The sequence below is a fragment of the Hibiscus syriacus genome, unplaced genomic scaffold, assembly GCF_006381635.1.
Source record: "Hibiscus syriacus cultivar Baekdansim isolate YM2019G1 unplaced genomic scaffold, ASM638163v2 tig00110890_pilon, whole genome shotgun sequence".
In the NCBI taxonomy this organism is placed as follows: domain Eukaryota; kingdom Viridiplantae; phylum Streptophyta; class Magnoliopsida; order Malvales; family Malvaceae; genus Hibiscus; species Hibiscus syriacus.
Window position 1 is genome coordinate 9,075,146 of NW_024062900.1, and position 12,207 is coordinate 9,087,352.

The following is a 12,207-nucleotide window of genomic DNA, read 5'->3' on the forward strand; positions in this document are numbered from 1 at the left end:
TAAAGAATAACCCAGAAAAATTCCTTCATCACTTTTAGCATCAAATTTGCCAAGATTATCTTTACCGTTGTTTAAAACAAAACATTTACATCCAAAAGGATAAAAATAGCTAATGTTAGGCTTTTTATTTTTAAAAGTTCATATGGAGTTTTCTTTAAAATAGGCCTAATCATTACTCGATTAATAACATAACAAGCGGTATTTGTGGCTTCTGCCCAAAAATATTTTGGCAAATTGTTTTCACAAAGCATGGTTCTAGCCATTTCTTCTAAAGTTTGATTTTTCCTCTCAACAACTCTATTTTGTTGAGGGGTTCTAGGTGCTGAAAAATTATGGCTAATACCATTTGAATTACAAAATTCAGTAAATCCAAGATTTTCAAATTCAGTTCCATGATCACTCCTAACACCAGTTATGGAGTAACCTTTTTCGTTTTGGATTACTTTTGAAAACGTGATGAATTTTTCTAATGCTTCATCTTTAGTACATAAGAATAGAACCCAAGTATATCTAGAATAGTCATCTACCAAGACAAATGCATATTGTTTTCCACCCAAGCTAGTAGTTCTAGATGGCCCAAAAAGATCTAAGTGGATCAATTGTAATACTCTACTAGTTGATACATCGTTAATGGATTTAAAAGAAACTCGTTTTGTTTTCCTTTAGCACAAGCATCACAGATTTTATCATTATCAAATTTTAGTTTAGGCAACCCTCAAACTAAATCACCTTGAATTAGCCGTTGCAAAACGCTCATACTAGCATGTCCTAGTCACATATGCCATAACCAACTATCATGCTCATCCTTAGCAACTAGGCATAAATTAGTCATATCAATAGATTCTAAATGCACCATGTAAATGTTTTTTATTCTATGACAAACAATCATAATCCGATTAGATGCAATGTTAATAACTTTACAACCATTAGTTTCAAAATGACATTGAATCCCTTATCACATAATTGACTAATACTCAAGAGATTATGCTTTAATCCATTCACATATAAAACATTCTTAATTTGTATAGAAGAGGTATTACCTATTGTACATATACCTTCAATGTGACCTTTTGAATTATCACAAAAGTCACTTCTCCTCCATTTTTGGCGTTAAGCTCTATGAACCGGCTTTTGTCCCCGGTCATGTGTCTTGAGCATCCACTATCAAGGTACCATGAGTTTGAATTTGTTTCCCGTGCCTTGTAGCAATGCTCCTTTTCCTACAAACATAGATTAATTTCTAATTTTTGGTACCCAAATTCTTTTGGGTCCATAATCATTAGTTTCCAAAATCCTAGTCCCCTTAGGTATCCATTTGTGTAGGATATCCTTATCTTTAATAGTAATTAGTTCTTTAGGAACTCATATACTTCTAACGATTTTTTCATTAGGGGTTCTTCGGGGACCTCTACGATTGTAGTTTTTAAAACTTTTTCTAACAAAGTTGGTTTTTGAATTTTCTCCTTTTTCAAAACGTTTTGTACCAACTCTATCAAAAGAAGTTTTAAGATCATCAATTTTCTTTTGATGATCATCATTGACCTTTGAATGTAAATTTTGCAAATATAAATTTTTCTTTTCAAACTCTTTTAGTTTGATTTGCAAATCACTAATTTTACTTTCAAAATCATTATTGGTTTTGGATATGAGCTTATTTTCATTTTTCAATTTTGAAACATCATTTTTATATTTTAAAAACAATTTCTCATAATCTGAAGCCAACCTATTATATTCCTCTAATAACTCTTCATAAGATAAATCATTTAATTCAAATTAGTTAGAGTTTACCTTTGAATCTTCACTGAATGCCATCAAGCACAAGTTTGCTACTTCTTGTTCCTCTTCATCGAAACCTTCTTCATCGCTCCATATAGCCACATGAGCCTTGTGCTTATTCTTTAATTGACCCTTTCTCTTCAATTATGGGCAATCATATTTGACATGCCCCGGCTTTTTGCATTCATAGCAAATGATAGGGTCCTTCTCTTTTGGTTCATTTTGTATGCCTTCATTTTGTTTAAATTTTCTTCCTCGGTAAGGTCTCATCATTTTTCTGAACCGTTTGGCAAACAATGCCATTTCCTCGTCATCGTCATCTTTATCTGAATCACTCTCATCTTTTGTGGATTTGAGAGCAACTCCAATGTTTTTCTTCTTCTCCTTCTTCTTTGGTGTCTCGTCAATCTTATCGATGTCCACCTCATCTTCAAGCATCATTTCATGAGTGAGGAGGGAACCGATTAGCTCTTCAAGAGTTAAAGAATTTAGGTTCTTAGCCTCGATGATTGCCGTCTTCTTGGATTGCCATGATTTTGGAAGTGAGTAAACTAAATTCCTCACAAGCTTTTCGTTTGGAATGATCTCTTCATATGATTTGAGACCACTGGCAATTGTTGAGAATCTATTCGTCATAGTTTTTATATCTTCATTTGGTTTCATCCTGAAATTTTCATAGCTATGTGTTAGAAGACTAATTTTAGATTCTTTTACCTCTTCGGTGCCTTCATGAGTGACTTGTAGTTTATCCCATATTTCTTTGGCGGTTGTACAAGATGAAACTCTTCCATATTCATCTGGTCCAAGAGCACAAAATATGATATGGATGGCTTTGGAGTTAAGCTGGAATATTCTTGTCTCTCCTTCACTCCACAATCTTGGATGAGTGAAAGGCTTGATATATCCGTCTTCTACAACATTCCATGCTCCCATGTCACTTGCTTTAATGAAATACATCATCGTATTCTTCCAATAGGCATAGTTAGCTCCATTGAAGAAAGGGGGCTTGTTGACGGGCATCGAATCGAGACCGGAGTCGATATTTGAAGTAGAGGCCATTGATGATTTGATAATCGACTCAAGAGGCGATTAAACCTTCAAATGAGTGAGGCTCTGATACCAATTATTGAGTTAATCGATCGATGGAATTGGCCAAGAGTGGGGTGAATTGGTAATAAAAATTTTGGTGGAAGCTTTTACAGAAAATTGAAAAGATTTGCACAGCGATTTAGAGTGGTTCGACTTTCTCAACCAAAGTCTACGTCCACTACCTTAGCTATCTTCACTAAGGACTTTCAAACAAATTCACTAATTTGTTCTTTCTTTTGAGGCCAAAGAGATAACCTTACAACTCCTTCAAGAATATACCCCAATTCTTGAGAAAACTCTTTTTCAAAGAGAAGATTACAAATTTGCAAACTTACAAGGAAATCCTCACGAGGTAGATTGTTTGCACAATTCTAGAAAAAAGAAAAGAACACTCAAAAATAAATACAATTGAGTACAAGTAGTGTTCTTGAAAGCAAAATGAATATTGAATGAAAAATAGGCTTGAAATGTTAAAACTTGAGGTTTGATGCTTTCTCTTGATTCTTGTTTCTTGTGTTTTCTTGTTGTTGGTCAATGGCTTCTAAGCTTGTTTAAATACACCTTCAAATGATTTTGAACGTTGGGGATGGTTAGTGGAGTCAATATAGTCGTTTAAGTGTGAACACAATTAATAAAATCAGTTGGGAGCGTCAGTGCATCGATGAATACACTAGGTGCATCGGTGCATCAAGTGTAAAATTCAAATATATTGACCGTTGGACCCTTAGTGCATCGTTGCACTCTTAGTGTAACGATGCATGAAATGCATTCGATGTTTCAAAATAGCCAGAGTGCATCGATGCATGGCTGGTGCATCGATGCATCAAATGCATTCGATGTTTTCATAAAACTCTGAGTGCATCGATGCATAGTATGTGCATCGGTGCATGAAATGCATTCGATGTTCAATTTATTCCATGGTGCATCGATGCATGGATTGGTGCATCGGTGCATGGATTGGTGCATCGGTGCATCACTTTGAAAAATTGATTTTAGGCTTGATTTTGGTTCAAAATACTTTGTGAAAATTGTTTCAAAAATATATTAAGTATAAAACACAATTTTACACATTTAGTAAGGTTTGAATTTGATATTGAAAAGACTTGGAGTAATTGATTTGATATTCGAATAATTGAGTCAAATATACTTATAAAATCATTTGTAAAATCTTAAAATTCATTTAACTTAATTTGTTATATCGAAACATCAAAATGTTTTCAACAGATACTAACTAGGTGGCTAAGGAATACAATACCAATGTTGCACATACTAGTATTTTGGAAAGTTAAGCCTTGTTTTAGGCTTAGTTGGTCCATATTTTCTTTAACTCATATTTTTAATAATAATTTACAGGTGAAATGGTTACTTTCGTTTTTATAGTAGACTCAATTTATTATTTTTGTTCCTATTGTATTTTCACACCAGTATAACCCTTGAAGTTGTTAAATTGCATTAATGTTTAAAATATTTACTATTATCTAGGGTTTTAAAGTTAATGTTTAGGGTTTAGGGTTTAAAAGTTATGGGCTTATTATTTAGGGTTTTAAGTTAGGTTAGGGTATAGGATGATGCAATTAAATAACTTTGAGGGTTAAATTGATGTGAAAACATGATAGGGACGAAAATAATAAATTAGGTCGACTATAGGGACAAAAATTACCATTTTACCTAATTTATAAGGTAAACTATATAAATAACTACTAAAGTATTAGTAAATTTCATTTTTTAGCATTAAAATTTTAAAAGTAATGAAATGACTACTAACATTAACGTTATTGTTTCATAATAAATAGGTAAATTCACTGTTAAGTATCGTTACCCTTGTGATAGAAAGTTGATTTGGCACATTTAGGTGCTTAGGTGTCAATGTTTGTCCATATTAACCCTTTTTTAACAAGTTGTTTTGACTCTTTTTAAAATAATATATATAATAGGATTTATATACATAATGCAAAATTTAAAATTCTAAACATAAATAGAATAAAGACTAAATTGATAGAATTTGTAAATATGAATTGAATAAATTTATTAAATTATATTGAATTAAGACTAACTGATAGTAAGTATAAGTTTTGAGGATTAAGATTATTATTATAGTATGCCACTTTTGTATTTTGTTTAATATTTAACGGTTCGGTGACATATTTATAATGATATTTTAATTAAATTATTTAACTATAACTTAAAAAAAACATGCCCTATTTATAATCAAATTAATAATCAAGTAATCTGAGGTATATTTTACCTTTTAAAATATACTCCGCGCCAACTTTAAATAGGCATTTAATGCTGAGCGTAACAATTATGTTTGATAAATGTAAGTAATATTTTATGCTTGCTCTTTATGTATATTCCATGGGACTATGGAAATTCTGCTGCAATATTTGCTCTTTATGTGTTCAAGTGCCTAATGCTTTTGAGATTCTTTTTTAATTATTTAATTTCTTAGAAGCGTGCAATTTAATGCTGCTGTAAGTTTCAGGGTTGATTCGTGTTTATGCAGATGGACAGCCTTGCAAAAATATTTGGAACTTGGAAAGCAGAAACATAGGCAAGTCAATGATGAATCCAAACTCTTTTCACCTATGATAATTGCGGTATTTTATGTAGCCTTGAGATAAAATTTTATTCGTGATTGGTATCTAGCAAGTTTCGTCCCTCTTTATACTCCTGCTGATCATTTGATCATCACCTGTTATTTGTTTGAATAATATTTTGCATCTTTGTTATTACTGTCCATGTGATTATAAGTGATCGAAATCAGTCCTTTGAGAACTTTTGCTGGTGCTCTTTCCTATCGAAAAAGAACCTGATTTTGTGTCTGTGGAGTTCCATATCGATTCGGGTCATTCTCGGACATAATATAAAATGATCTCAGTCAATTTGTTACTTTAGAAACTTCAGTGATGAAAATGTAAATTTAGTCAAATATTAGTAATCATTTGTGTAATTTATTCTTTTTAATTTTATATAATCATTGTGCTGCATCAACAATCCATTAAAATTATAATGATAATTGTATCACATCAACAATCCGTTAAAAGTATAATGACAATTAACCATCGGTGATGACATCTTAATTAAAAAAAAAAACGATCAAATATTATATATTTTTTTTTGAATTCCATAAGAAAAATATAAAAAACTTAAATGAAATTGATCAATTATTTAGTCTACTCTTTGATTTATTATTTATGTTTTTTTATTAATTATAATACTAATTTTGGGTAAATAAAAACGAAAACAAGGGAGGAAAACATATTTAACTAAGGGCGTGTTTGGTTCGGGGAATGTGGGATTACTGGGAGAATGAAATCCATATTCCCCCGTTTGGTTGGCCGGTAATCTCATTCCCGGTAATGTTTTATTACCAACAGTGGATTTTTGGGGTATATTACTGGGAATGTCATTACCCCCTTCCCTTAGGTATTGTTGGATTACCGGTGTTTTAGACTAAAATACCCTTAATTTTTTTTTCAAAAATATCCTTCTTCTGTCATTGAATAATAAAAATTTTACGAAGGTTAAATTACAAATTTATCCTTAAACTATTTTAGATTTACAGAAAAAGTCTATAATTAAAATTTTATATGAAGTTTAGGGGTTAAAATAAAATTTTACCCTTTCATTAAACCTTTTTATATTTTCAATTTTGTAAAAAAAAATTATATAAATTTTATGAATTTAAATTTTTGAAAGAAAATATATAAATATCTTATAGTAATATTATAGTACAATTCAACTTGTTAAAAAACAAATATATAAGGACAATTTGGATTATTTTATTCTCGTATGAATGATAGTATGTGAATCTGAATTTTAACATTATTTTAATGTAAATTTAATTTCAAGAAGTAACAATAGATTTAGATTGGTGAGAAATAATTAAAAAATATTTTAAAAATGTTAAAATGTTGATATCTGAGCTTAGCCAATTAGCATTGTGGACTGGGGTCTTAAAAAAACACACAAAATTGGAGTATCTCTCTAGCTTCTTAGTTGTGATTTCTCTCAAACCTACTCCCCACTCATAATCTTACGTCTATATCTATGATTCTCAACACAATTTCATTGCATCATATAAATATAAAAATATGATACATGTATATATATTAAAATTTTATATAATCAAAATTAATGACATGTTAAAATTTAAAAATATACGTCTCTTGTTTCCTACAAATATTAACATATTTTTTCTTGGTTTCATTTAGCAAGCTGAACACGAGAGCTTGATTAAACCATGTTGACACGAGAGATTGGTTCCAAATAATACAAGTTGATGGCATAAGAAAATTAGAGGTTATTTTCTTCACGTTTTCCCTAAGATGATGCCTTATTTTGCAGCTCAATTCGGGGAAGAGGACTTCATCTGATGTTGTAATTGCCTCACCCGCCAATATACTATATATTAAAACAATAATTCTCCATCAAAGAAATGTGAGCCACATTAGGGGTATGCTTAGGTGGTGTTTGTTTTTACAGAGGTAAAAGGTCTGCAGTCTGCGGACTACATCTGCAGCAGAAGAGGTGGACCAAAAGTCTGCAGTCTGCAAGAAGAAGCTTGTTTGTTTTTAACGTCTGCAGACTGCTAAAATAAACTGAAATATAAATAAACTGATTTTTTAAACTTAAAAGAGTTTTGCAATACTGAGATTTAAATAATTTTAGTTTTACAATACTGAAATTTAAATAATTCATACAACTACAATAATACTTTTTTTAGAAAAACAAACACCACCTTATTAATTCTATTATAAGTCTCACATAATCACATGTATTATTAGTTTTATAGAATAAAATTTATAAATAATCATTAAATTATATGATTTTTTAACATTATTATCTAAAGTTATATAATAATATTAAATTTGAATTTTATTATCATATGGCACAACAACATTAATTATCATTAAACTATTATTAATCAATGAATCACATCTATTTTTTTAAACATTAATTATCATTAACTATTATTAAATATGCAATTATGTACTTTTAATTTTTTTAATATATTCATAATTTATTTTATAATTAGATATTTTTAGAAAATATTTTTTATTTATCAATTATGTTATGACTATTTTTTATTTAATTGTGATTATTTTAAAATTTTAAAAACATATTATAATTTTTTTATATTTTAAAATCTTAATTATCAAACAATGAAATCATTTTTTATTAAGCAATGTGTTTAAATACTTACATTTCTATAAAAGTTCAAATATAATTTTAAAATACAAATCCCAAAAAAATTATATTTAAACTTAAATCAAAATAATTAAAATAAATATAAAATTTTAATAATATAAATAATTTATATGATATAAATTAAATATCTATAATATAAGAAATAATATTTAATTATTTAAAAAATTAATATTAATATCTAAAATATAATATAAAATTTAATATTTAATTTATTTAAAAATTAATATTAAAATTAAAATCAAATATAATATAATATAAAATTAAATTAAATATAAAACCTCTTTGAAGAGGTTAGAAGATTTCTGCAGACATAAGGCCACGTCTGCGCCGCGCAGACCACGCGCAGACGTTAGAAGAGTTTCTGTCTTCTAAAAAACAAACGGTCTGCGAAGTCCAATGTCTACGCGTGGTCTGCGCGACGCAGACATAAGAGCTTTGAAGACTTTAAACAGTGAAAACAAACTACATATTTTAGAAGACTGCAACTATAGATTGATTTATTTTAAAATATGGAAAAATTTATTTTAAAATATAGATTGATTTATTTTAAATATAGATTGATTTATTTAAAATATGGATTGATTTATTTTAAAATATGGATTGATTTATTTTAAAATTTGAAAAATTTTATTTTAAAATATGAATTGATTTATTTTAAAATATGGAAAAATTTATTTTAAAATATCGATTGATTATTTTAAAATATGGAACCAATTATTTTAAAATATAGATTGATTTATTTTAAAATATGAATTGATTTATTTTAAAATAGGGATTGATTTTTTTAAAAATATGAAAAATTTTATTTTAAAATATGGATTGATTTATTTAAAATATGGATTGATTTTTTAAAATGGATTGATTTTTTTTAAATATGAATTGATTTTTTTAAAAAATTTATTATTGTAGTTGTATGTATTATTTAAATTTCAGTATTATAAAACTAAAATTATTTAAATTTCAGTATTGCAAAACTCTTTTAAGTTTAAAAAATCAGTTTATTTTAGCAGTCTGCAGACGTTAAAAAACAAACAGTCTTCTTCTTGCAGACTGCAGACTTTTGGTCTACCTCTTTTGCTGCAGATGTGATCCGCAGACTGCAGACCTTTTACCTCTTCAAAAACAAACACCACCATAGTGTCAAACACGAATTCGTAAACCGTTGGTTTATTAAGCTAAACAAACAAGCATCAACACAATTTTTATGTTTATTTAATAAACAAACCAACACAAACAGAGGCGTTTTCGGTTCGTTTATGTTCAAGAACACGCAAGTTTATTAGTTCTTTTATTGGTTTGTTTATAAGCTCATTTACTCAATTCTCATTTTCCCTTTATTTTTTTACATATATAATATTGATGAAGATAGGGACTAAATTGAACATAACATAAATTTTGGAGTTTAAACTGTGAAAATCAAGAAATTTAAGGACTAGTGGTAAATTTCACTTTTTTGCTTGCAAATAAAAGAGTAAAGATAGAGTGTTGATTGTCGAATATTAAATGAATGTTAAACTAAAATGTTCACTATCATTAACGAATATGCTTGTGAATATTAAACAAACATGTTCACGAACGCTAAACGAACAAACATAAACGCTTTCAAAAATTAAAAAGAACACGAACATGACTGCAAATTTAAACAAACACGAATCGAACATGAACATTTGATGTACCCATTAATGGATAAATATATTAAATCATTTAGTTAGATATATTATTAGTCTAACCGATAGTAGCATAACTCTATTAAGTACGGTGGTGACGAAGGCAGTGCATGAGGTGGTGAAAGATACTGAAAAGGGGAAAATGAAAGGAAAATGAAGGGATGGGTGGGAAGGGGATGGTGCCCAACTTCTAATTTAAAGTCTATTAAGTATACTCGAATTTACATCCTTATATATTATATGGTAAATTGTGCGTTTAGTACCGAAACTATTAATTTTGATATGTTTTAATGCCTAAATTTTTAATTTTTTTAAAAATCATAACTAAAGTTTAATTTTTGTTTTATTTTAGTACCCCATTCAAAATTTAACGTTAAATTTTGATTTTTTTATTAAGTTTAGATACTAAAACGGACCAAAATTGATAGTTTATGTGCTAAATGCGTTAAGTTTTCAATGGTGGGTACTAAAATGAAATAAAAACTAAAAGTTAGGTATAGTTTTGAAAACTTAAAAATGTAGATACTAAAATGGATCAAAATTGATAATTTAGATACTAAATACGTAATTTACCCTATATTACATTATCAACAATATTAATTAAATCGATGCTCAAACAATAAGTGTATATATATACACATTTTAGATCTTTTAAAAGTGAAAAAATGGAAAATAGCCATTAAAGCAAAAAATAATATTATGACATGAGTTGAAATTTTCTTGAATTATTTGTAAGATGTTAAATTTTATAACACTCACATTATTCTGAGTAAAATATTTTAAATAAGAATATATTTATCAAAACTTATTTAACAAATAATTTTATATGTAGTAGTAAATAAGAATATATATATTTTATTTATGAATCAGAAATTTTTTTCAATATTTTACAGTGACTATGATGTAGCATTTTTTTAAAAAAAAATTATTGACTATTGATAACATACACACCTTATAATTTAATTATTTAAACTCAAAATTTAAAAAAAAAACAATGATACTCTAATCATGGAAGACGCTTAATTAATAAATAAATTAATATTTAATTAATCAATAGCATTAAATTTAATCCGACTTTCTAAGTATAATATAGATAGATAACTTATTTAATCTACCTCAATTTAAACAACTTCATTAGTGATGCCTGTATCACAATTTTCAAACCTTCCCGAAGTACCCCTCCCACCGCTACCTTTAACATCGGAAGCAGAAAAACAGCCACCTAATTTCCCACCAAATTATTGATCTGCCCCCGACTCACACTCATTCTTCCCACCTTTTGTTTGGATGTCGAGAAAATTTAAGAATGAAATCCAAATTTCAATAAGTTGGTTCAATTTTCACTTTCAGCTTTCTTTTGGAAAAAAAACAGAGAAAATGCAGCATTTTAGAATCAACTTTACACATGAATGAAAGCTGTGGCTCAGAATCTCAAACTTTTTTCTCTTTTCTCACATTCCTTTGAAGCGTGATTTTCTTAACTGCCAAACAGAAAAAGAAATCTGACACGAGAGAAATATCAAAAAGAAAATATATGGCAAAAAAAAAAAGGAGTTTATCCTCAATTTCTTTTCAGTTCTCCTTACATTTAAAGGGCCACACTTAACAGAGCCCTGAATTTCTTCCATTTTCCTTTAACATCACATATATATTTACTTGAAAAACAAAGAGAGCCAAAACGACCTCGTTTGTTCATGTTTTGCTGGCTAGAAATCGTCGGAGAAGGAAGGAGATCCTGGAGGTCACGTGATTCAACCCCTAGTCTCAATGCTTCCATAACCCTTTCAAAAACGAGGAGGTGACAGGGAATATGCAGCACCCCTTTTTGCTCATACCCGTACTCCTGAGCCGACTTGTTAAGCAACCCGACGAAAGCCGGGTGGTTGAGCAGCTCCGCGTTGACAACGAACCGCTCCATCTCTTCCCCGACGTAAACCGGGACGTGTCCCTGGGGGACGGAGCGCGGCGCCTGCTTCTTAACCGCGACACGGAAGGATTCAGGTGGAGGCGAGGAGCAGAGGAGGTTGTACTGGGCGGAGACGTCGGCGATGCGGGAGAGACGGCGGATGAATTGCTTCATTTGGGAGTGCTAATGCAAGTGCAAAGAGTATAATAAAAGGTAATTGGAATGGTTTGTTGGTGTTTGATTGAAAGAAGGAAAATGAAATTTAATAAGGTCACCTTTGGTTATGTGGAATGTTTATGATAAAATTGGAATCTGTGAAGGAATTATAATCTGTCAAGAATTGGAATCTGTCATGAATTATAATCAAATTTCATATTCTGTTTGGTTTGCAGGAAATTGAATTGGAATCCAATTTCATATTTTGTTTAGTTCGCAGACATGTCAGATGAATTTGATTTCAGTAATGTAAAATGATAGAATTGCCCTTCTTGTTTTTTTTTTTGTTTAATTTTAGTTTGTTTTATAAATTACATGTAGCAATATATTATAAAAATTTAA

General features: G+C 29.2%; 1 protein-coding gene across 1 annotated transcript; it reads right to left on the minus strand.

The window, feature by feature from the left end:
* Positions 1-11,331: 11,331 nt before the first annotated feature.
* Positions 11,332-11,893, minus strand: LOC120144697 (auxin-responsive protein SAUR71-like). The gene has a single exon (XM_039158706.1). The coding sequence runs from the start codon at positions 11,821-11,823 to the stop codon at positions 11,332-11,334; it is 492 nt and encodes a 163-aa protein (XP_039014637.1). The 5' UTR covers positions 11,824-11,893.
* Between the last annotated feature and the right edge of the window lie 314 nt (positions 11,894-12,207).